General features: G+C 42.0%; 1 protein-coding gene across 1 annotated transcript in view; it reads left to right on the top strand.

The window, feature by feature from the left end:
• The window catches only part of dzank1 (double zinc ribbon and ankyrin repeat domains 1), a gene marked incomplete at its 5' end in the record, with an annotated part of 40,394 nt that extends 16,472 nt beyond the window's left edge, over positions 1-23,922 (top strand). Inside the window, 2 exons of the mRNA XM_072459847.1 lie at positions 15,683-15,786; positions 23,608-23,922. Coding sequence (XP_072315948.1) covers positions 15,683-15,786; positions 23,608-23,922 — 419 coding nt within the window. The remainder of the gene's footprint in view (positions 1-15,682; positions 15,787-23,607) is intronic.
• Between the last annotated feature and the right edge of the window lie 208 nt (positions 23,923-24,130).

Here is a 24,130-nt window from a genome sequence, read left to right as displayed (position 1 = left end):
GTCCTGATTTGATCAGACTTTCAAAATGGCTGTGAAGGCCCCTGGGTGAGGGTGGAGATGAGAAGGCCCCTGGGTGAGGGTGGAGATGAGAAGGCCCTGGGTGAGGGTGGAGATGAGAAGGCCCTGGGTGAGGGTGGAGATGAGAAGGCCCCTGGGTGAGGGTGGAGATGAGAAGGCCCTGGGTGAGGGTGGAGATGAGAAGGCCCCTGGGTGAGGGTGGAAATGAGAAGGCCCCTGGGTGAGGGTGGAGATGAGAAGGCCCTGGGTGAGGGTGGAGATGAGAGGGCCCCTGGGTGAGGGTGGAAATGAGAAGTCCCCTGGGTGAGGGTGGAGATGAGAAGGCCCCTGGGTGAGGGTGGAGATGAGAAGGCCCTGGGTGAGGGTGGAGATGAGAGGAAGAGTGAGGAATCTGTAGTGGGAGTAGATGTCGCAGGGGGAATCCAGGGCTGCTCTGAAGGCAGGAGCGATGACAGGGGCGATGACAGGGGTGATGACAGGGCGATGACAGGGGCGATGACAGGGGCGATGACAGGGATGCTGTCGAGCCTGTCACCGAGGCCTTTTAAGATTGTTGTGGTGCTGGTGCTGATGAGTCCTTCACTGGAGGCGGTGGAGGTGAAGGTGGAGCAGCTGGAGCTGAATCCTCTGGAGGAGGTGGAGCTGTTGATGCTGAAACATTGTCTCAGTCTCTGATGGAGCAGGAATTCTTCTCTCCTCCTCTGCACCCTCACCCCTCCTCTGCACCCTCACTCCTCCTCTGCTCCCTCACTCCTCCTCTGCTCCCTCACTCCTCCTCTGCTCCCTCACTCCTCCTCTGCTCCCTCACTCCTCCTCTGCTCCCTCACTCCTCCTCTGCACCCTCACGCCTCCTCTGCACCCTCACTCCTCCTCTGCTCCCTCACTCCTCCTCTGCTCCCTCACTCCTCCTCTGCACCCTCACGCCTCCTCTGCTCCCTCACTCCTCCTCTGCTCCCTCACTCCTCCTCTGCTCCCTCACTCCTCCTCTGCACCCTCACGCCTCCTCTGCACCCTCACTCCTCCTCTGCTCCCTCACTCCTCCTCTGCTCCCTCACTCCTCCTCTGCTCCCTCACTCCTCCTCTGCTCCCTCACTCCTCCTCTGCTCCCTCACTCCTCCTCTGCACCCTCACGCCTCCTCTGCACCCTCACGCCTCCTCTGCTCCCTCACTCCTCCTCTGCTCCCTCACTCCTCCTCTGCTCCCTCACTCCTCCTCTGCTCCCTCACTCCTCCTCTGCACCCTCACGCCTCCTCTGCACCCTCACTCCTCCTCTGCTCCCTCACTCCTCCTCTGCTCCCTCACTCCTCCTCTGCTCCCTCACTCCTCCTCTGCTCCCTCACTCCTCCTCTGCTCCCTCACTCCTCCTCTGCACCCTCACGCCTCCTCTGCACCCTCACTCCTCCTCTGCTCCCTCACTCCTCCTCTGCTCCCTCACTCCTCCTCTGCTCCCTCACTCCTCCTCTGCTCCCTCACTCCTCCTCTGCTCCCTCACTCCTCCTCTGCTCCCTCACTCCTCCTCTGCACCCTCACTCCTCCTCTGCTCCCTCACTCCTCCTCTGCTCCCTCACTCCTCCTCTGCTCCCTCACTCCTCCTCTGCTCCCTCACTCCTCCTCTGCTCCCTCACTCCTCCTCTGCTCCCTCACTCCTCCTCTGCTCCCTCACTCCTCCTCTGCTCCCTCACTCCTCCTCTGCACCCTCACACCTCCTCTGCACCGTCACAGAGTCACTGCGGTTTGGATTGAAAGTAGCTCGGATGACACTGGAATTGTCCTTTTTCAGATTCTAAAGTCAAACTTGGTGCTTGAAGCTTATATTGAAGCTATGATATTTCCTCAGCGTTCACAAGAGTCTGTTCTTCTCCTGAACACGTCGCTACAACTGTAAAAAATGTTCTTCAAATCCTTGGTTTACTTAAAAAAGTCATAATTAAAAATGTTTGGAAGACAAAAGATCCTCCTCCCACGGATGGACGGGCGGACGCACTTCAATATGCAGATAGACTGTTCTCCTGTTGTTCTCTTGTTGTTCTCCTTTTGTTCTCCTGTTCTTCTCCTGTTTTTCTCCTATTGTTCTCCTGTTGTTCTCCTGTTGTTCTCCTGTTGTTCTCCTTTTGTTCTCCTGTTGTTCTCCTGTGTTTCTCCTGTTGTTCTCCTGTTGTTCTCTTGTGTTTCTCCTGTTGTTCTCCTGTTGTTCTCCTGTTGTTCTCTTGTGTTTCTCCTGTTGTTCTCCTGTTGTTCTCCTGTTGTTCTCCTGTGTTTCTCCTGTTGTTCTCCTGTTGTTGTTGTTGATGTTGTTGTTGTTGTTGTTCTCCTGTTGTTCTCCTGTTGTTCTCTTGTTGTTCTCCTGTGTTTCTCCTATTGTTCTCCTGTTGTTCTCCTTTTGTTCTCCTGTTGTTCTCCTGTGTTTCTCCTATTGTTCTCCTGTTGTTCTCCTGTTGTTCTCCTGTTGTTCTCCTGTTGTTCTCTTGTGTTTCTCCTGTTGTTCTCTTGTTGTTCTCTTGTTGTTCTCCTTTTGTTCTCCTGTTGTTCTCTTGTGTTTCTCCTGTTGTTCTCCTGTTGTTCTCCTGTTGTTCTCCTTTTGTTCTCCTGTTGTTCTCTTGTGTTTCTCCTGTTGTTCTCCTGTTGTTCTCCTGTTGTTCTCTTGTGTTTCTCCTGTTGTTCTCCAGTTGTTCTCCTGTTGTTCTCTTGTGTTTCTCCTGTTGTTCTCCTGTTGTTCTCCTGTTGTTCTCCTGTGTTTCTCCTGTTGTTCTCCTGTTGTTCTCCTGTTGTTGTTGTTGTTGTTGTTGTTGTTCTCCTGTGTTTCTCCTGTTGTTCTCCTGTTGTTCTCTTGTTGTTCTCCTGTGTTTCTCCTATTGTTCTCCTGTTGTTCTCCTTTTGTTCTCCTGTTGTTCTCCTGTGTTTCTCCTATTGTTCTCCTGTTGTTCTCCTGTTGTTCTCCTGTTGTTCTCCTTTTGTTCTCCTGTTGTTCTCCTGTGTTTCTCCTGTTGTTCTCCTGTTGTTCTCCTGTGTTTCTCCTATTGTTCTCCTGTTTTTCTCTTGTTGTTCTCTTGTTGTTCTCCTTTTGTTCTCCTGTTGTTCTCTTGTGTTTCTCCTGTTGTTCTCCTGTTGTTCTCCTGTTGTTCTCCTGTGTTTCTCCTGTTGTTCTCCTGTTGTTGTTGTTGATGTTGTTGTTGTTGTTGTTCTCCTGTGTTTCTCCTGTTGTTCTCCTGTTGTTCTCTTGTTGTTCTCCTGTGTTTCTCCTATTGTTCTCCTGTTGTTCTCCTTTTGTTCTCCTGTTGTTCTCCTGTGTTTCTCCTATTGTTCTCCTGTTGTTCTCCTGTTGTTCTCCTGTTGTTCTCCTGTGTTTCTCCTGTTTTTCTCTTGTTGTTCTCTTGTTGTTCTCCCTTTGTTCTCCTGTTGTTCTCTTGTGTTTCTCCTGTTGTTCTCCTGTTGTTCTCCTGTGTTTCTCCTGTTGTTCTCCTGTTGTTGTTGTTGATGTTGTTGTTGTTCTCCTGTGTTTCTCCTGTTGTTCTCCTGTTGTTCTCTTGTTGTTCTCCTGTGTTTCTCCTATTGTTCTCCTGTTGTTCTCCTTTTGTTCTCCTGTTGTTCTCCTGTGTTTCTCCTATTGTTCTCCTGTTGTTCTCCTGTTGTTCTCCTGTTGTTCTCCTGTGTTTCTCCTGTTTTTCTCTTGTTGTTCTCTTGTTGTTCTCCTGTTTTTCTCTTGTTGTTCTCTTGTTGTTCTCCTGTTGTTCTCCTTTTGTTCTCCTGTTGTTCTCTTGTGTTTCTCCTGTTGTTCTCCTGTTGTTCTCCTGTTGTTCTCTTGTGTTTCTCCTGTTGTTCTCCTGTTGTTCTCTTGTTGTTCTCCTGTGTTTCTCCTATTGTTCTCCTGTTGTTCTCCTTTTGTTCTCCTGTTGTTCTCCTGTGTTTCTCCTATTGTTCTCCTGTTGTTCTCCTGTTGTTCTCCTGTTGTTCTCCTGTTGTTCTCCTGTTGTTCTCCTGTGTTTCTCCTGTTTTTCTCTTGTTGTTCTCTTGTTGTTCTCCTTTTGTTCTCCTGTTGTTCTCTTGTGTTTCTCCTGTTGTTCTCCTGTTGTTCTCCTGTTGTTCTCCTGTGTTTCTCCTGTTGTTCTCCTGTTGTTGTTGTTGATGTTGTTGTTGTTGTTGTTCTCCTGTGTTTCTCCTGTTGTTCTCCTGTTGTTCTCCTGTGTTTCTCCTGTTGTTCTCCTGTTGTTGTTGTTGATGTTGTTGTTGTTGTTGTTCTCCTGTGTTTCTCCTGTTGTTCTCCTGTTGTTCTCTTGTTGTTCTCCTGTGTTTCTCCTATTGTTCTCCTGTTGTTCTCCTTTTGTTCTCCTGTTGTTCTCCTGTGTTTCTCCTATTGTTGTCCTGTTGTTCTCCTGTTGTTCTCCTGTTGTTCTCCTGTGTTTCTCCTATTGTTCTCCTGTTGTTCTCCTGTTGTTCTCCTGTGTTTCTCCTGTTTTTCTCTTGTTGTTCTCTTGTTGTTCTCCTATTGTTCTCCTATTGTTCTCCTGTTGTTCTCTTGTGTTTCTCCTGTTGTTCTCCTATTGTTCTCCTGTTGTTCTCTTGTGTTTCTCCTGTTGTTCTCCTGTTGTTCTCCTGTTGTTCTCTTGTGTTTCTCCTGTTGTTCTCCTGTTGTTCTCCTGTTGTTCTCCTGTGTTTCTCCTGTTGTTCTCCTGTTGTTGTTGTTGATGTTGTTGTTGTTGTTGTTCTCCTGTGTTTCTCCTATTGTTCTCCTGTTGTTCTCCTTTTGTTCTCCTGTTGTTCTCCTGTGTTTCTCCTATTGTTCTCCTGTTGTTCTCCTGTTGTTCTCCTGTTGTTCTCCTGTTGTTCTCCTGTTGTTCTCCTTTTGTTCTCCTGTTGTTCTCCTGTGTTTCTCCTATTGTTCTCCTGTTGTTCTCCTGTTGTTCTCCTGTTGTTCTCCTGTTGTTCTCCTGTTGTTCTCCTGTGTTTCTCCTGTTTTTCTCTTGTTGTTCTCTTGTTGTTCTCCTTTTGTTCTCCTGTTGTTCTCTTGTGTTTCTCCTGTTGTTCTCCTGTTGTTCTCCTGTTGTTCTCCTTTTGTTCTCCTGTTGTTCTCTTGTGTTTCTCCTGTTGTTCTCCTGTTGTTCTCCTGTTGTTCTCTTGTGTTTCTCCTGTTGTTCTCCTGTTGTTCTCCTGTTGTTCTCTTGTTGTTCTCCTGTGTTTCTCCTATTGTTCTCCTGTTGTTCTCCTTTTGTTCTCCTGTTGTTCTCCTGTGTTTCTCCTATTGTTCTCCTGTTGTTCTCCTGTTGTTCTCCTGTGTTTCTCCTATTGTTCTCCTGTTGTTTTCCTTTTGTTCTCCTGTTGTTCTCCTGTGTTTCTCCTGTTTTTCTCTTGTTGTTCTCTTGTTGTTCTCTTGTTGTTCTCCTTTTGTTCTCCTGTTGTTCTCTTGTGTTTCTCCTGTTGTTCTCCTGTTGTTCTCCTGTTGTTCTCCTTTTGTTCTCCTGTTGTTCTCTTGTGTTTCTCCTGTTGTTCTCCTGTTGTTCTCCTGTTGTTCTCTTGTGTTTCTCCTGTTGTTCTCCTGTTGTTCTCCTGTTGTTCTCTTGTTGTTCTCCTGTGTTTCTCCTATTGTTCTCCTGTTGTTCTCCTTTTGTTCTCCTGTTGTTCTCCTGTGTTTCTCCTATTGTTCTCCTGTTGTTCTCCTGTTGTTCTCCTGTGTTTCTCCTATTGTTCTCCTGTTGTTTTCCTTTTGTTCTCCTGTTGTTCTCCTGTGTTTCTCCTATTGTTCTCCTGTTGTTCTCCTTTTGTTCTCCTGTTGTTCTCCTGTGTTTCTCCTATTGTTCTCCTGTTGTTCTCCTGTTGTTCTCCTGTTGTTCTCCTGTGTTTCTCCTGTTTTTCTCTTGTTGTTCTCTTGTTGTTCTCCTATTGTTCTCCTGTTGTTCTCTTGTGTTTCTCCTGTTGTTCTCCTATTGTTCTCCTGTTGTTCTCTTGTGTTTCTCCTGTTGTTCTCCTGTTGTTCTCCTGTTGTTCTCTTGTGTTTCTCCTGTTGTTCTCCTGTTGTTCTCCTGTTGTTCTCCTGTGTTTCTCCTGTTGTTCTCCTGTTGTTGTTGTTGATGTTGTTGTTGTTGTTGTTCTCCTGTGTTTCTCCTGTTGTTCTCCTGTTGTTCTCTTGTTGTTCTCCTGTGTTTCTCCTATTGTTCTCCTGTTGTTCTCCTTTTGTTCTCCTGTTGTTCTCCTGTGTTTCTCCTATTGTTCTCCTGTTGTTCTCCTGTTGTTCTCCTGTGTTTCTCCTGTTGTTCTCCTGTTGTTCTCCTGTTGTTCTCCTTTTGTTCTCCTGTTGTTCTCTTGTGTTTCTCCTGTTGTTCTCCTGTTGTTCTCCTGTTGTTCTCTTGTGTTTCTCCTGTTGTTCTCCTGTTGTTCTCCTGTTGTTCTTCTGTGTTTCTCCTGTTGTTCTCCTGTTGTTGTTGTTGATGTTGTTGTTGTTCTCCTGTGTTTCTCCTGTTGTTCTCCTGTTGTTCTCTTGTTGTTCTCCTGTGTTTCTCCTATTGTTCTCCTGTTGTTCTCCTTTTGTTCTCCTGTTTTTCTCCTGTGTTTCTCCTATTGTTCTCCTGTTGTTCTCCTTTTGTTCTCCTGTTGTTCTCCTGTGTTTCTCCTATTGTTCTCCTGTTGTTCTCCTGTTGTTCTCCTGTTGTTCTCCTTTTGTTCTCCTGTTGTTCTCCTGTGTTTCTCCTGTTTTTCTCTTGTTGTTCTCTTGTTGTTCTCCTTTTGTTCTCCTGTTGTTCTCTTGTGTTTCTCCTGTTGTTCTCCTGTTGTTCTCCTGTTGTTCTCCTTTTGTTCTCCTGTTGTTCTCCTGTGTTTCTCCTGTTGTTCTCTTGTTGTTCTCCTGTGTTTCTCCTATTGTTCTCCTGTTGTTCTCCTTTTGTTCTCCTGTTGTTCTCCTGTGTTTCTCCTATTGTTCTCCTGTTGTTCTCCTGTTGTTCTCCTGTTGTTCTCCTGTGTTTCTCCTATTGTTCTCTTGTTGTTCTCCTGTGTTTTTCCTATTGTTCTCCTGTTGTTCTCCTGTGTTTCTCCTGTTGTTCTCTTGTTGTTCTCCTGTGTTTCTCCTATTGTTCTCCTGTTGTTCTCCTTTTGTTCTCTTGTTGTTCTCCTGTGTTTCTCCTATTGTTCTCCTGTTGTTCTCCTTTTGTTCTCCTGTTGTTCTCCTGTGTTTCTCCTATTGTTCTCCTGTTGTTCTCCTGTTGTTCTCCTGTTGTTCTCCTGTGTTTCTCCTATTGTTCTCTTGTTGTTCTCCTGTGTTTCTCCTATTGTTCTCCTGTTGTTCTCCTGTGTTTCTCCTGTTGTTCTCTTGTTGTTCTCCTGTGTTTCTCCTATTGTTCTACTGTTGTTCTCCTTTTGTTCTCTTGTTGTTCTCCTGTGTTTCTCCTATTGTTCTCCTGTTGTTCTCCTTTTGTTCTCCTGTTGTTCTCCTGTGTTTCTCCTGTTTTTCTCTTGTTGTTCTCTTGTTGTTCTCCTATTGTTCTCCTGTTGTTCTCTTGTGTTTCTCCTGTTGTTCTCCTATTGTTCTCCTGTTGTTCTCCTGTTGTTCTCTTGTGTTTCTCCTGTTGTTCTCCTGTTGTTCTCCTGTTGTTCTCCTGTGTTTCTCCTGTTGTTCTCCTGTTGTTGTTGTTGATGTTGTTGTTGTTGTTGTTCTCCTGTGTTTCTCCTGTTGTTCTCCTGTTGTTCTCTTGTTGTTCTCCTGTGTTTCTCCTATTGTTCTCCTGTTGTTCTCCTTTTGTTCTCCTGTTGTTCTCCTGTGTTTCTCCTATTGTTCTCCTGTTGTTCTCCTGTTGTTCTCCTGTTGTTCTCCTGTGTTTCTCCTGTTTTTCTCTTGTTGTTCTCTTGTTGTTCTCCCTTTGTTCTCCTGTTGTTCTCTTGTGTTTCTCCTGTTGTTCTCCTGTTGTTCTCCTGTTGTTCTCCTGTGTTTCTCCTGTTGTTCTCCTGTTGTTGTTGTTGATGTTGTTGTTGTTGTTGTTCTCCTGTGTTTCTCCTGTTGTTCTCCTGTTGTTCTCTTGTTGTTCTCCTGTGTTTCTCCTATTGTTCTCCTGTTGTTCTCCTTTTGTTCTCCTGTTGTTCTCCTGTGTTTCTCCTATTGTTCTCCTGTTGTTCTCCTGTTGTTCTCCTGTTGTTCTCCTGTGTTTCTCCTGTTTTTCTCTTGTTGTTCTCTTGTTGTTCTCCCTTTGTTCTCCTGTTGTTCTCTTGTGCTTCTCCTGTTGTTCTCCTGTTGTTCTCCTGTTGTTCTCCTGTGTTTCTCCTGTTGTTCTCCTGTTGTTGTTGTTGATGTTGTTGTTGTTGTTGTTGTTCTCCTGTGTTTCTCCTGTTGTTCTCCTGTTGTTCTCTTGTTGTTCTCCTGTGTTTCTCCTATTGTTCTCCTGTTGTTCTCCTTTTGTTCTCCTGTTGTTCTCCTGTGTTTCTCCTATTGTTCTCCTGTTGTTCTCCTGTTGTTCTCCTGTTGTTCTCCTGTTGTTCTCCTGTGTTTCTCCTGTTTTTCTCTTGTTGTTCTCCTGTTGTTCTCCTTTTGTTCTCCTGTTGTTCTCTTGTGTTTCTCCTGTTGTTCTCCTGTTGTTCTCCTGTTGTTCTCTTGTGTTTCTCCTGTTGTTCTCCTGTTGTTCTCCTGTTGTTCTCCTGTGTTTCTCCTGTTGTTCTCCTGTTGTTGTTGTTGATGTTGTTGTTGTTGTTGTTCTCCTGTGTTTCTCCTGTTGTTCTCCTGTTGTTCTCCTGTGTTTCTCCTATTGTTCTCCTGTTGTTCTCCTTTTGTTCTCCTGTTGTTCTCCTGTGTTTCTCCTATTGTTCTCCTGTTGTTCTCCTGTTGTTCTCCTGTTGTTCTCCTGTGTTTCTCCTATTGTTCTCCTGTTGTTCTCCTGTTGTTCTCCTGTTGTTCTCCTGTGTTTCTCCTGTTTTTCTCTTGTTGTTCTCCTATTGTTCTCCTGTTGTTCTCTTGTGTTTCTCCTGTTGTTCTCCTATTGTTCTCCTGTTGTTCTCTTGTGTTTCACCTGTTGTTCCCCTGTTGTTCTCCTGTTGTTCTCTTGTGTTTCTCCTGTTGTTCTCCTGTTGTTCTCCTGTTGTTCTCCTGTGTTTCTCCTGTTGTTCTCCTGTTGTTGTTGTTGATGTTGTTGTTGTTGTTGTTCTCCTGTGTTTCTCCTGTTGTTCTCCTGTTGTTCTCTTGTTGTTCTCCTGTGTTTCTCCTATTGTTCTCCTGTTGTTCTCCTTTTGTTCTCCTGTTGTTCTCCTGTGTTTCTCCTGTTGTTCTCCTGTGTTTCTCCTATTGTTCTCCTGTTGTTCTCCTGTTGTTCTCCTGTTGTTCTCCTGTTGTTCTCCTGTGTTTCTCCTGTTTTTCTCTTGTTGTTCTCTTGTTGTTCTCCTTTTGTTCTCCTGTTGTTCTCTTGTGTTTCTCCTGTTGTTCTCCTGTTGTTCTCCTGTTGTTCTCCTTTTGTTCTCCTGTTGTTCTCTTGTGTTTCTCCTGTTGTTCTCCTGTTGTTCTCCTGTTGTTCTCTTGTGTTTCTCCTGTTGTTCTCCTGTTGTTCTCCTGTTGTTCTCTTGTTGTTCTCCTGTGTTTCTCCTATTGTTCTCCTGTTGTTCTCCTTTTGTTCTCCTGTTGTTCTCCTGTGTTTCTCCTATTGTTCTCCTGTTGTTCTCCTGTTGTTCTCCTGTGTTTCTCCTATTGTTCTCCTGTTGTTCTCTTTTTGTTCTCCTGTTGTTCTCCTGTGTTTCTCCTATTGTTCTCCTGTTGTTCTCCTTTTGTTCTCCTGTTGTTCTCCTGTGTTTCTCCTATTGTTCTCCTGTTGTTCTCCTGTTGTTCTCCTGTTGTTCTCCTGTGTTTCTCCTGTTTTTCTCTTGTTGTTCTCTTGTTGTTCTCCTATTGTTCTCCTGTTGTTCTCTTGTGTTTCTCCTGTTGTTCTCCTATTGTTCTCCTGTTGTTCTCTTGTGTTTCTCCTGTTGTTCTCCTGTTGTTCTCCTGTTGTTCTCCTGTGTTTCTCCTGTTGTTCTCCTGTTGTTGTTGTTGATGTTGTTGTTGTTGTTGTTGTTCTCCTGTGTTTCTCCTGTTGTTCTCCTGTTGTTCTCTTGTTGTTCTCCTGTGTTTCTCCTATTGTTCTCCTGTTGTTCTCCTTTTGTTCTCCTGTTGTTCTCCTGTGTTTCTCCTATTGTTCTCCTGTTGTTCTCCTGTTGTTCTCCTGTTGTTCTCCTGTTGTTCTCCTGTTGTTCTCTTGTGTTTCTCCTGTTGTTCTCCTGTTGTTCTCCTGTTGTTCTCCTTTTGTTCTCCTGTTGTTCTCTTGTGTTTCTCCTGTTGTTCTCCTGTTGTTCTCCTGTTGTTCTCTTGTGTTTCTCCTGTTGTTCTCCTGTTGTTCTCCTGTTGTTCTCCTGTGTTTCTCCTGTTGTTCTCCTGTTGTTGTTGTTGATGTTGTTGTTGTTGTTGTTCTCCTGTGTTTCTCCTGTTGTTCTCCTGTTGTTCTCTTGTTGTTCTCCTGTGTTTCTCCTATTGTTCTCCTGTTGTTCTCCTTTTGTTCTCCTGTTGTTCTCCTGTGTTTCTCCTATTGTTCTCCTGTTGTTCTCCTGTTGTTCTCCTGTTGTTCTCCTTTTGTTCTCCTGTTGTTCTCCTGTGTTTCTCCTGTTTTTCTCTTGTTGTTCTCTTGTTGTTCTCCTTTTGTTCTCCTGTTGTTCTCTTGTGTTTCTCCTGTTGTTCTCCTGTTGTTCTCCTGTTGTTCTCCTGTGTTTCTCCTGTTGTTCTCTTGTTGTTCTCCTGTGTTTCTCCTATTGTTCTCCTGTTGTTCTCCTTTTGTTCTCCTGTTGTTCTCCTGTGTTTCTCCTATTGTTCTCCTGTTGTTCTCCTGTTGTTCTCCTGTTGTTCTCCTGTGTTTCTCCTATTGTTCTCCTGTTGTTCTCCTGTTGTTCTCCTGTGTTTCGCCTGTTGTTCTCTTGTTGTTCTCCTGTGTTTCTCCTGTTTTTCTCTTGTTGTTCTCTTGTTGTTCTCCTATTGTTCTCCTGTTGTTCTCTTGTGTTTCTCCTGTTGTTCTCCTATTGTTCTCCTGTTGTTCTCTTGTGTTTCACCTGTTGTTCTCCTGTTGTTCTCCTGTTGTTCTCTTGTGTTTCTCCTGTTGTTCTCCTGTTGTTCTCCTGTTGTTCTCCTGTGTTTCTCCTGTTGTTCTCCTGTTGTTGTTGTTGTTGATGTTGTTGTTGTTGTTGTTCTCTTGTGTTTCTCCTGTTGTTCTCCTGTTGTTCTCTTGTTGTTCTCCTGTGTTTCTCCTATTGTTCTCCTGTTGTTCTCCTTTTGTTCTCCTGTTGTTCTCCTGTGTTTCTCCTATTGTTCTCCTGTTGTTCTCCTGTTGTTCTCCTGTTGTTCTCCTGTGTTTCTCCTGTTTTTCTCTTGTTGTTCTCTTGTTGTTCTCCCTTTGTTCTCCTGTTGTTCTCTTGTGTTTCTCCTGTTGTTCTCCTGTTGTTCTCCTGTTGTTCTCCTGTGTTTCTCCTGTTGTTCTCCTGTTGTTGTTGTTGATGTTGTTGTTGTTGTTGTTCTCCTGTGTTTCTCCTGTTGTTCTCCTGTTGTTCTCTTGTTGTTCTCCTGTGTTTCTCCTATTGTTCTCCTGTTGTTCTCCTTTTGTTCTCCTGTTGTTCTCCTGTGTTTCTCCTATTGTTCTCCTGTTGTTCTCCTGTTGTTCTCCTGTTGTTCTCCTGTGTTTCTCCTGTTTTTCTCTTGTTGTTCTCTTGTTGTTCTCCCTTTGTTCTCCTGTTGTTCTCTTGTGTTTCTCCTGTTGTTCTCCTGTTGTTCTCTTGTGTTTCTCCTGTTGTTCTCCTGTTGTTCTCCTGTTGCTCTCCTGTGTTTCTCCTGTTGTTCTCCTGTTGTTGTTGTTGATGTTGTTGTTGTTGTTGTTCTCCTGTGTTTCTCCTGTTGTTCTCCTGTTGTTCTCTTGTTGTTCTCCTGTGTTTCTCCTATTGTTCTCCTGTTGTTCTCCTTTTGTTCTCCTGTTGTTCTCCTGTGTTTCTCCTATTGTTCTCCTGTTGTTCTCCTGTTGTTCTCCTGTTGTTCTCCTGTGTTTCTCCTGTTTTTCTCCTGTTGTTCTCCTGTTGTTGTTGTTGATGTTGTTGTTGTTGTTGTTCTCCTGTGTTTCTCCTGTTGTTCTCCTGTTGTTCTCTTGTTGTTCTCCTGTGTTTCTCCTATTGTTCTCCTGTTGTTCTCCTTTTGTTCTCTTGTTGTTCTCCTGTGTTTCTCCTATTGTTCTCCTGTTGTTCTCCTTTTGTTCTCCTGTTGTTCTCCTGTGTTTCTCCTATTGTTCTCCTGTTGTTCTCCTGTTGTTCTCCTGTTGTTCTCCTGTGTTTCTCCTGTTTTTCTCCTGTTGTTCTCCTGTTGTTGTTGTTGATGTTGTTGTTGTTGTTGTTCTCCTGTGTTTCTCCTGTTGTTCTCCTGTTGTTCTCTTGTTGTTCTCCTGTGTTTCTCCTATTGTTCTCCTGTTGTTCTCCTTTTGTTCTCCTGTTGTTCTCCTGTGTTTCTCCTATTGTTCTCCTGTTGTTCTCCTTTTGTTCTCCTGTTGTTCTCCTGTGTTTCTCCTGTTTTTCTCTTGTTGTTCTCTTGTTGTTCTCCTGTTGTTCTCCTTTTGTTCTCCTGTTGTTGTTGTTGATGTTGTTGTTGTTGTTGTTCTCCTGTGTTTCTCCTGTTGTTCTCCTGTTGTTCTCTTGTTGTTCTCCTGTGTTTCTCCTATTGTTCTCCTGTTGTTCTCCTTTTGTTCTCTTGTTGTTCTCCTGTGTTTCTCCTATTGTTCTCCTGTTGTTCTCCTTTTGTTCTCCTGTTGTTCTCCTGTGTTTCTCCTGTTTTTCTCTTGTTGTTCTCTTGTTGTTCTCCTGTTGTTCTCCTTTTGTTCTCTTGTTGTTCTCCTGTGTTTCTCCTATTGTTCTCCTGTTGTTCTCCTTTTGTTCTCCTGTTGTTCTCCTGTGTTTCTCCTATTGTTCTCCTGTTGTTCTCCTTTTGTTCTCCTGTTGTTCTCCTGTGTTTCTCCTGTTGTTCTCCTGTTGTTCTCCTGTTGTTCTCTTGTTGTTCTCCTGTGTTTCTCCTATTGTTCTCCTGTTGTTCTCCTTTTGTTCTCCTGTTGTTCTCCTGTGTTTCTCCTATTGTTCTCCTGTTGTTCTCCTGTTGTTCTCCTGTTGTTCTCCTGTGTTTCTCCTGTTTTTCTCTTGTTGTTCTCTTGTTGTTCTCCCTTTGTTCTCCTGTTGTTCTCTTGTGTTTCTCCTGTTGTTCTCCTGTTGTTCTCCTGTTGTTCTCCTGTGTTTCTCCTGTTGTTCTCCTGTTGTTGTTGTTGATGTTGTTGTTGTTGTTGTTCTCCTGTGTTTCTCCTGTTGTTCTCCTGTTGTTCTCTTGTTGTTCTCCTGTGTTTCTCCTATTGTTCTCCTGTTGTTCTCCTTTTGTTCTCCTGTTGTTCTCCTGTGTTTCTCCTATTGTTCTCCTGTTGTTCTCCTGTTGTTCTCCTGTTGTTCTCCTGTGTTTCTCCTGTTTTTCTCTTGTTGTTCTCTTGTTGTTCTCCCTTTGTTCTCCTGTTGTTCTCTTGTGTTTCTCCTGTTGTTCTCCTGTTGTTCTCCTGTTGTTCTCCTGTGTTTCTCCTGTTGTTCTCCTGTTGTTGTTGTTGATGTTGTTGTTGTTGTTGTTCTCCTGTGTTTCTCCTGTTGTTCTCCTGTTGTTCTCTTGTTGTTCTCCTGTGTTTCTCCTATTGTTCTCCTGTTGTTCTCCTTTTGTTCTCCTGTTGTTCTCCTGTGTTTCTCCTATTGTTCTCCTGTTGTTCTCCTGTTGTTCTCCTGTTGTTCTCCTGTGTTTCTCCTGTTTTTCTCCTGTTGTTCTCCTGTTGTTGTTGTTGATGTTGTTGTTGTTGTTGTTCTCCTGTGTTTCTCCTGTTGTTCTCCTGTTGTTCTCTTGTTGTTCTCCTGTGTTTCTCCTATTGTTCTCCTGTTGTTCTCCTTTTGTTCTCTTGTTGTTCTCCTGTGTTTCTCCTATTGTTCTCCTGTTGTTCTCCTTTTGTTCTCCTGTTGTTCTCCTGTGTTTCTCCTATTGTTCTCCTGTTGTTCTCCTGTTGTTCTCCTGTTGTTCTCCTGTGTTTCTCCTGTTTTTCTCCTGTTGTTCTCCTGTTGTTGTTGTTGATGTTGTTGTTGTTGTTGTTCTCCTGTGTTTCTCCTGTTGTTCTCCTGTTGTTCTCTTGTTGTTCTCCTGTGTTTCTCCTATTGTTCTCCTGTTGTTCTCCTTTTGTTCTCCTGTTGTTCTCCTGTGTTTCTCCTATTGTTCTCCTGTTGTTCTCCTTTTGTTCTCCTGTTGTTCTCCTGTGTTTCTCCTGTTTTTCTCTTGTTGTTCTCTTGTTGTTCTCCTGTTGTTCTCCTTTTGTTCTCCTGTTGTTGTTGTTGATGTTGTTGTTGTTGTTGTTCTCCTGTGTTTCTCCTGTTGTTCTCCTGTTGTTCTCTTGTTGTTCTCCTGTGTTTCTCCTATTGTTCTCCTGTTGTTCTCCTTTTGTTCTCTTGTTGTTCTCCTGTGTTTCTCCTATTGTTCTCCTGTTGTTCTCCTTTTGTTCTCCTGTTGTTGTTGTTGATGTTGTTGTTGTTGTTGTTCTCCTGTGTTTCTCCTGTTGTTCTCCTGTTGTTCTCTTGTTGTTCTCCTGTGTTTCTCCTATTGTTCTCCTGTTGTTCTCCTTTTGTTCTCCTGTTGTTCTCCTGTGTTTCTCCTGTTTTTCTCTTGTTGTTCTCTTGTTGTTCTCCTGTTGTTCTCCTTTTGTTCTCCTGTTGTTCTCTTGTGTTTCTCCTGTTGTTCTCCTGTTGTTCTCCTGTTGTTCTCTTGTGTTTCTCCTGTTGTTCTCCTGTTGTTCTCCTGTTGTTCTCCTGTGTTTCTCCTGTTGTTCTCCTGTTGTTGTTGTTGATGTTGTTGTTGTTGTTGTTCTCCTGTGTTTCTCCTGTTGTTCTCCTGTTGTTCTCTTGTTGTTCTCCTGTGTTTCTCCTATTGTTCTCCTGTTGTTCTCTTTTTGTTCTCCTGTTGTTCTCCTGTGTTTCTCCTATTGTTCTCCTGTTGTTCTCCTGTTGTTCTCCTGTTGTTCTCCTGTGTTTCTCCTATTGTTCTCCTGTTGTTCTCCTGTTGTTCTCCTGTTGTTCTCCTGTTGTTCTCCTGTTGTTCTCCTGTTGTTCTCCTGTGTTTCTCCTGTTTTTCTCTTGTTGTTCTCTTGTTGTTCTCCTATTGTTCTCCTGTTGTTCTCCTGTTGTTCTCCTGTGTTTCTCCTGTTGTTCTCCTGTTGTTGTTGTTGATGTTGTTGTTGTTGTTGTTCTCCTGTGTTTCTCCTGTTGTTCTCCTGTTGTTCTCTTGTTGTTCTCCTGTGTTTCTCCTATTGTTCTCCTGTTGTTCTCCTTTTGTTCTCCTGTTGTTCTCCTGTGTTTCTCCTATTGTTCTCCTGTTGTTCTCCTGTTGTTCTCCTGTTGTTCTCCTGTTGTTCTCCTGTGTTTCTCCTGTTTTTCTCCTGTTGTTGTTGTTGATGTTGTTGTTGTTGTTGTTCTCCTGTGTTTCTCCTGTTGTTCTCCTGTTGTTGTTGTTGATGTTGTTGTTGTTGTTGTTCTCCTGTGTTTCTCCTGTTGTTCTCCTGTTGTTCTCCTGTGTTTCTCCTGTTGTTCTCCTGTTGTTGTTGTTGTTGTTGTTCTCCTGTGTTTCTCCTGACGTTCTCCTGTTCTGCGTCAGGTTTCTGGAGGCAGCAGGTGGACCATGTTTGCGCTCATCTGAGGAGCCATGCCCAGAATAACGCCCCCTTCAGGACACTGCTGGGAGAGCCACGCCTCGGACGGGTTCGTCTCACACACAGAACCTCCTGATGCGTTTTAGAGAAGCCAGTTCTAACTCTGTTCTAACACTGTTCTAACACTGTTCTAACTCTGTTCTAACACTGTTCTAACTCTGTTCTAACTCTGTTCTAACACTGTTCTAACACTGTTCTAACTCTGTTCTAACACTGTTCTAACACTGTTCTAACACTGTTCTAACACTGTTCTAACTCTGTTCTAACACTGTTCTAACACTGTACTAACTCTGTTCTAACTCTGTTCTAACACTGTTCTAACTCTGTTCTAACACTGTTCTAACACTGTTCTAACTCTGTTCTAACACTGTTCTAACTCTGTTCTAACACTGTTCTAACACTGTTCTAACTCTGTTCTAACACTGTTCTAACTCTGTTCTAACTCTGTTCTAACACTGTTCTAACTCTGTTCTAACACTGTTCTAACACTGTTCTAACTCTGTTTTAACACTGTTCTAACACTGTTCTAACTCTGTTCTAACACTGTTCTAACACTGTTCTAACTCTGTTCTAACACTGTTCTAACACTGTTCTAACACTGTTGTAACACTGTTCTAACACTGTTCTAACTCTGTTCTAACACTGTTCTAACACTGTTCTTACTCTGTTCTAACTCTGTTCTAACACTGTTCTAACACTGTTCTAACTGTTCTAACACTGTTCTAACACTGTTCTAACACTGTTCTAACTCTGTTCTAACTCTGTTCTAACACTGTTCTAACACTGTTCTAACACTGTTCTAACTCTGTTCTAACTCTGTTCTAACACTGTTCTAACTCTGTTCTAACTCTGTTCTAACACTGTTCTAACACTGTTCTAACACTGTTCTAACTCTGTTCTAACTCTGTTCTAACTCTGTTCTAACACTGTTCTAACACTGTTCTAACTCTGTTCTAACTCTGTTCTAACACTGTTCTAACACTGTTCTAACTGTTCTAACACTGTTCTAACACTGTTCTAACACTGTTCTAACTCTGTTCTAACTCTGTTCTAACACTGTTCTAACACTGTTCTAACTCTGTTCTAACACTGTTCTAACACTGTTCTAACTCTGTTCTAACACTGTTCTAACACTGTTCTAACTCTGTTCTAACACTGTTCTAACTCTGTTCTAACTCTGTTCTAACACTGTTCTAACACTGTTCTAACACTGTTCTAACACTGTTCTAACTCTGTTCTAACTCTGTTCTAACTCTGTTCTAACACTGTTCTAACTCTGTTCTAACTCTGTTCTAACTCTGTTCTAACACTGTTCTAACACTTTTCTAACTCTGTTCTAACACTGTTCTAACACTGTTCTAACTCTGTTCTAACACTGTTCTAACTCTGTTCTAACACTGTTCTAACTCTGTTCTAACTCTGTTCTAACACTGTTCTAACACTGTTCTAACTCTGTTCTAACACTGTTCTAACACTGTTCTAACTCTGTTCTAACTCTGTTCTAACACTGTTCTAACTCTGTTCTAACACTGTTCTAACTCTGTTCTAACACTGTTCTAACACTGTTCTAACTCTGTTATAACACTGTTCTAACTCTCTTCTAACTCTGTTCTAACACTGTTCTAACTCTGTTCTAACTCTGTTCTAACTCTGTTCTAACACTGTTCTAACACTGTTCTAACACTGTTCTAACACTGTTCTAACTCTGTTCTAACACTGTTCTAACACTGTTGTAACACTGTTGTAACACTGTTCTAACACTGTTCTAACTCTGTTCTAACACTGTTCTAACACTGTTCTAACTCTCTAACTCTGTTCTAACACTGTTCTAACACTGTTCTAACTCTGTTCTAACACTGTTTTAACACTGTTCTAACTCTGTTCTAACTCTGTTCTAACTCTGTTCTAACTCTGTTCTAACACTGTTCTAACTCTGTTCTAACACTGTTCTAACCCTGTTCTAACTCTGTTCTAACTCTGTTCTAACACTGTTCTAACACTGTTCTAACTGTTCTAACACTGTTCTAACTCTGTTCTAACACTGTTCTAACTCTGTTCTAACACTGTTCTAACACTGTTCTAACACTGTTCTAACTCTGTTCTAACACTGTTCTAACTCTGTTCTAACACTGTTCTAACACTGTTCTAACACTGTTCTAACTCTGTTCTAACTCTGTTCTAACACTGTTCTAACACTGTTCTTACTCTGTTTTAACACTGTTCTAACTCTGTTTTAACACTGTTCTAACACTGTTCTAACTCTGTTCTAACACTGTTCTAACTCTGTTTTAACACTGTTCTAACACTGTTCTAACACTGTTCTAACACTACTGTTCTAACTCTGTTCTAACTCTGTTCTAACACTGTTCTAACACTGTTCTAACACTGTTCTAACACTGTTCTAACTCTGTTTTAACACTGTTCTAACACTGTTCTAACACTGTTCTAACACTACTGTTCTAACACTGTTCTAACGCTGTTCTAACACTGTTCTAACACTGTTCTAACTCTGTTTTAACACTGTTCTAACTCTGTTCTAACACTGTTTTAACACTGTTCTAACTCTGTTCTAACTCTGTTCTAACTCTGTTCTAACGCTGTTCTAAAGCTGTTCTAACACTGTTCTAACACTGTTCTAACACTGTTTTAACACTGTTCTAACACTGTTCTAACACTGTTTTAACACTGTTCTAACACTGTTCTAACTCTGTTCTAACACTGTTCTAGCACTGTTCTAACTCTGTTCTAACACTGTTCTAACACTGTTCTAACACTGTTCTAACTCTGTTCTAACTCTGTTCTAACACTGTTCTAACACTGTTCTAACTCTGTTCTAACACTGTTTTAACACTGTTCTAACACTGTTCTAACACTGTTTTAACACTGTTCTAACACTGTTCTAACTCTGTTCTAACACTGTTCTAACTCTGTTCTAACACTGTTCTAACACTGTTCTAACACTACTGTTCTAACACTGTTCTAACTCTGTTCTAACACTGTTCTAACTCTGTTCTAACACTGTTCTAACACTGTTCTAACACTGTTCTAACACTGTTCTAACTCTGTTCTAACTCTGTTCTAAAGCTGTTCTATTACTGTTCTAACTCTGTTCTAACACTGTTCTAACACTGTTCTAACACTGTTCTAACACTGTTCTAACTCTGTTCTAACTCTGTTCTAACACTGTTCTAACACTGTTCTAACACTGTTCTAACTCTGTTCTAACACTGTTCTAACACTGTTCTAACACTGTTCTAACACTGTTCTAACACTGTTCTAACTCTGTTCTAACACTGTTCTAACTCTGTTCTAACTCTGTTCTAACACTGTTCTAACACTGTTCTAACACTGTTCTAACTCTGTTCTAACACTACTGTTCTAACTCTGTTCTAACTCTGTTCTAACACTGTTCTAACACTGTTCTAACTCTGTTCTAACACTACTGTTCTAACTCTGTTCTAACTCTGTTCTAACACTACTGTTCTAACTCTGTTCTAACTCTGTTCTAACACTGTTCTAACTCTGTTTTAACTCTGTTCTAACACTGTTCCAACACTGTTCTAACACTGTTCTAACTCTGTTCTAACACTGTTCTAACACTACTGTTCTAACACTGTTCTAACTCTGTTCTAACACTACTGTTCTAACTCTGTTCTAACTCTGTTCTAACACTGTTCTAACTCTGTTTTAACTCTGTTCTAACACTGTTCCAACACTGTTCTAACACTGTTCTAACACTGTTCTAACACTGTTCCAACACTGTTCTAACACTGTTCCAACACTGTTCTAACACTGTTCCAACACTGTTCTAACACTGTTCTAACACTGTTCCAACACTGTTCTAACACTGTTCTAACACTGTTCTAACTCTGTTCTAACTCTGTTCTAACACTGTTCCAACACTGTTCTAACACTGTTCTAACACTGTTCTAACACTGTTCTAACACTGTTCTAACACTGTTCTAACTCTGTTCTAACTCTGTTCTAACACTGTTCTAACTCTGTTCTAACACTGTTCTAACTCTGTTCTAACACTGTTCTAACACTGTTCTAACACTGTTCTAACACTGTTCTAACTCTGTTCTAACTCTGTTCTAAAGCTGTTCTATTACTGTTCTAACTCTGTTCTAACACTGTTCTAACACTGTTCTAACACTGTTCTAACACTGTTCTAACTCTGTTCTAACTCTGTTCTAACACTGTTCTAACACTGTTCTAACACTGTTCTAACTCTGTTCTAACACTGTTCTAACACTGTTCTAACACTGTTCTAACACTGTTCTAACTCTGTTCTAACACTGTTCTAACTCTGTTCTAACTCTGTTCTAACACTGTTCTAACACTGTTCTAACACTGTTCTAACTCTGTTCTAACACTACTGTTCTAACTCTGTTCTAACTCTGTTCTAACACTGTTCTAACACTGTTCTAACTCTGTTCTAACACTGTTCTAACACTGTTCTAACACTGTTCTAACTCTGTTCTAACACTGTTCTAACACTACTGTTCTAACACTGTTCTAACTCTGTTCTAACACTGTTCTAACTCTGTTTTAACTCTGTTCTAACACTGTTCTAACTCTGTTCTAACTCTGTTCTAACACTACTGTTCTAACTCTGTTCTAACTCTGTTCTAACACTGTTCTAACTCTGTTTTAACTCTGTTCTAACACTGTTCCAACACTGTTCTAACACTGTTCTAACTCTGTTCTAACACTGTTCTAACACTACTGTTCTAACACTGTTCTAACTCTGTTCTAACACTACTGTTCTAACTCTGTTCTAACTCTGTTCTAACACTGTTCTAACTCTGTTTTAACTCTGTTCTAACACTGTTCCAACACTGTTCTAACACTGTTCTAACACCGTTCTAACACTGTTCCAACACTGTTCTAACACTGTTCCAACACTGTTCTAACACTGTTCCAACACTGTTCTAACACTGTTCTAACACTGTTCCAACACTGTTCTAACACTGTTCTAACACTGTTCTAACTCTGTTCTAACTCTGTTCTAACACTGTTCCAACACTGTTCTAACACTGTTCCAACACTGTTCTAACACTGTTCTAACACTGTTCTAACACTGTTCCAACACTGTTCCAACACTGTTCTAACACTGTTCTAACACTGTTCTAACACTGTTCTAACACTGTTCTAACACTGTTCTAACTCTGTTCTAACACTGTTCTAACTCTGTTCTAACTCTGTTCTAACTCTGTTCTAACACTGTTCTAACACTGTTCTAACACTGTTCTAACACTGTTCCAACACTGTTCCAACACTGTTCCAACACTGTTCCAACACTGTTCCAACACTGTTCCAACACTGTTCTAACACTGTTCCAACACTGTTCCAACACTGTTCTAACACTGTTCTAACACTGTTCTAACACTGTTCTAACTCTGTTCTAACTCTGTTCTAACACTGTTCTAACACTGTTCCAACACTGTTCTAACACTGTTCTAACACTGTTCCAACACTGTTCTAACACTGTTCTAAGACTGTTCTAACACTGTTCTAAGACTGTTCTAACACTGTTCTAACACTGTTCCAAGACTGTTCTAACTCTGTTCTAAGACTGTTCTAAGACTGTTCTAAGACTGTTCTAACACTGTTCTAAGACTGTTCTAAGACTGTTCTAACACTGTTCTAACACTGTTCTAACACTGTTCTAACACTGTTCTAACTCTGTTCTAACACTGTTCTAACTCTGTTCTAACTCTGTTCTAACACTGTTCTAACACTGTTCTAACACTGTTCTAACACTGTTCTAACACTGTTCTAACTCTGTTCTAACTCTGTTCTAACTCTGTTCTAACTCTGTTCTAACACTGTTCTAACACTGTTCTAACACTGTTCTAACACTGTTCTAACTCTGTTCTAACACTACTGTTCTAACTCTGTTCTAACTCTGTTCTAACACTGTTCTAACACTGTTCTAACTCTGTTCTAAAACTGTTCTAACTCTGTTCTAACTCTGTTCTAACACTGTTCTAACTCTGTTTTAACTCTGTTCTAACACTGTTCCAACACTGTTCTAACACTGTTCTAACTCTGTTCTAACACTGTTCTAACACTACTGTTCTAACACTGTTCTAACTCTGTTCTAACACTACTGTTCTAACACTGTTCTAACACTGTTCTAACACTACTGTTCTAACTCTGTTCTAACTCTGTTCTAACACTGTTCTAACTCTGTTTTAACTCTGTTCTAACACTGTTCCAACACTGTTCTAACACTGTTCTAACACTGTTCTAACACTGTTCCAACACTGTTCTAACACTGTTCCAACACTGTTCTAACACTGTTCCAACACTGTTCTAACACTGTTCTAACACTGTTCCAACACTGTTCTAACACTGTTCTAACACTGTTCTAACTCTGTTCTAACTCTGTTCCAACACTGTTCCAACACTGTTCTAACACTGTTCTAACACTGTTCTAACACTGTTCCAACACTGTTCCAACACTGTTCCAACACTGTTCCAACACTGTTCTAACACTGTTCCAACACTGTTCCAACACTGTTCTAACACTGTTCCAACACTGTTCTAACACTGTTCCAACACTGTTCCAACACTGTTCTAACACTGTTCTAACACTGTTCTAACTCTGTTCTAACACTGTTCTAACACTGTTCCAACACTGTTCTAACTCTGTTCCAACACTGTTCTAACACTGTTCTAACACTGTTCTAACACTGTTCTAACACTGTTCTAACACTGTTCCAACACTGTTCTAACACTGTTCTAACACTGTTCTAACACTGTTCCAACACTGTTCTAACACTGTTCTAACACTGTTCTAACACTGTTCTAACACTGTTCTAACACTGTTCTAACTCTGTTCTAACACTGTTCTAACTCTGTTCTAACTCTGTTCTAACTCTGTTCTAACACTGTTCTAACTCTGTTCTAACACTGTTCTAACTCTGTTCTAACACTGTTCTAACTCTGTTCCAACACTGTTCTAACACTGTTCTAACACTGTTCTAACACTGTTCTAACACTGTTCTAACACTGTTCTAACACTGTTCTAACTCTGTTCTAACACTGTTCTAACACTGTTCTAACTCTGTTCTAACACTGTTCTAACACTGTTCTAACTCTGTTCTAACACTGTTCTAACACTGTTCTAACTCTGTTCTAACACTGTTCTAACACTGTTCTAACTCTGTTCTAACACTGTTCTAACTCTGTTCTAACACTGTTCTAACGCTGTTCTAACTCTGTTCTAACTCTGTTCTAACACTGTTCTAACACTGTTCTAACTCTGTTCTAACACTGTTCTAACACTGTTCTAACACTGTTCTAACTCTGTTCTAACACTGTTCTAACACTGTTCTAACACTGTTCTAACTCTGTTCTAACACTGTTCTAACACTGTTCTAACACTGTTCTAACACTGTTCCAACACTGTTCTAACACTGTTCTAACACTGTTCTAACTCTGTTCTAACACTGTTCTAACACTGTTCTAACACTGTTCTAACTCTGTTCTAACACTGTTCTAACACTGTTCTAACACTGTTCTAACTCTGTTCTAACACTGTTCTAACTCTGTTCTAACACTGTTCTAACACTGTTCTAACACTGTTCTAACACTGTTCCAACACTGTTCTAACACTGTTCTAACACTGTTCTAACACTGTTCTAACTCTGTTCTAACACTGTTCTAACACTGTTCCAACACTGTTCTAACACTGTTCTAACACTGTTCTAACTCTGTTCTAACACTGTTCTAACACTGTTCTAACACTGTTCTAACACTGTTTTAACACTGTTCTAACACTGTTCTAACACAGCTGACTCTTATTGTTTGCTTTTCTCGTTCTAACAAGTTCTTAGGAGTTCTTATTGTTTATTTGCAGTTGGTCTCAGCTGTGGTTCAGGAGGATCCTCATGAGGTCGCACTGACCCTGAGTTTCTCTGTTGCCCCGCCTCCTGCGACCCCTGCTACCTCTGCGACCCCTGCGACCCCTGCGACCCCTGCGACCCCTGCTACCTCTGCGACCCCTGCGACCCCTGCGACCCCTGCTACCTCTGCGACCCCTGCGACCCCTGCCACCTGCGCTGTCAGACGAACACCTGCAGGGTTCACCACTGGGCTCCAGACTCTCAGCAGCGTCACAGAAGGAGCTGGACTTTCTGTTTTCAGCTGTGAAACATCAGAAAGAACCAAATAAACCTGTTTTTATCTTGGGTTTGAACCTGTCTCACATCATCAGGACTGTCTCACATCTTCAGGACTGTCTCACATCATCAGGACTGTCTCACATCTTCAGGACTGTCTCTCATCTTCAGGACCGTCTCTCATCTTCAGGACCGTCTCACATCTTCAGGACCGTCTCACATCTTCAGGACTGTCTCACATCATCAGGACTGTCTCACATC

Source organism: Eucyclogobius newberryi, unplaced genomic scaffold (genome assembly GCF_026437365.1).
Source record: "Eucyclogobius newberryi isolate DKJ021-1_F unplaced genomic scaffold, fEucNew1.0.hap1 SCAF_281, whole genome shotgun sequence".
Classification (NCBI taxonomy): Eukaryota; Metazoa; Chordata; class Actinopteri; order Gobiiformes; family Gobiidae; genus Eucyclogobius; species Eucyclogobius newberryi.
Note: the sequence above shows the minus strand (reverse complement) of the source record. Positions and strands in the feature narration are given on the sequence as shown.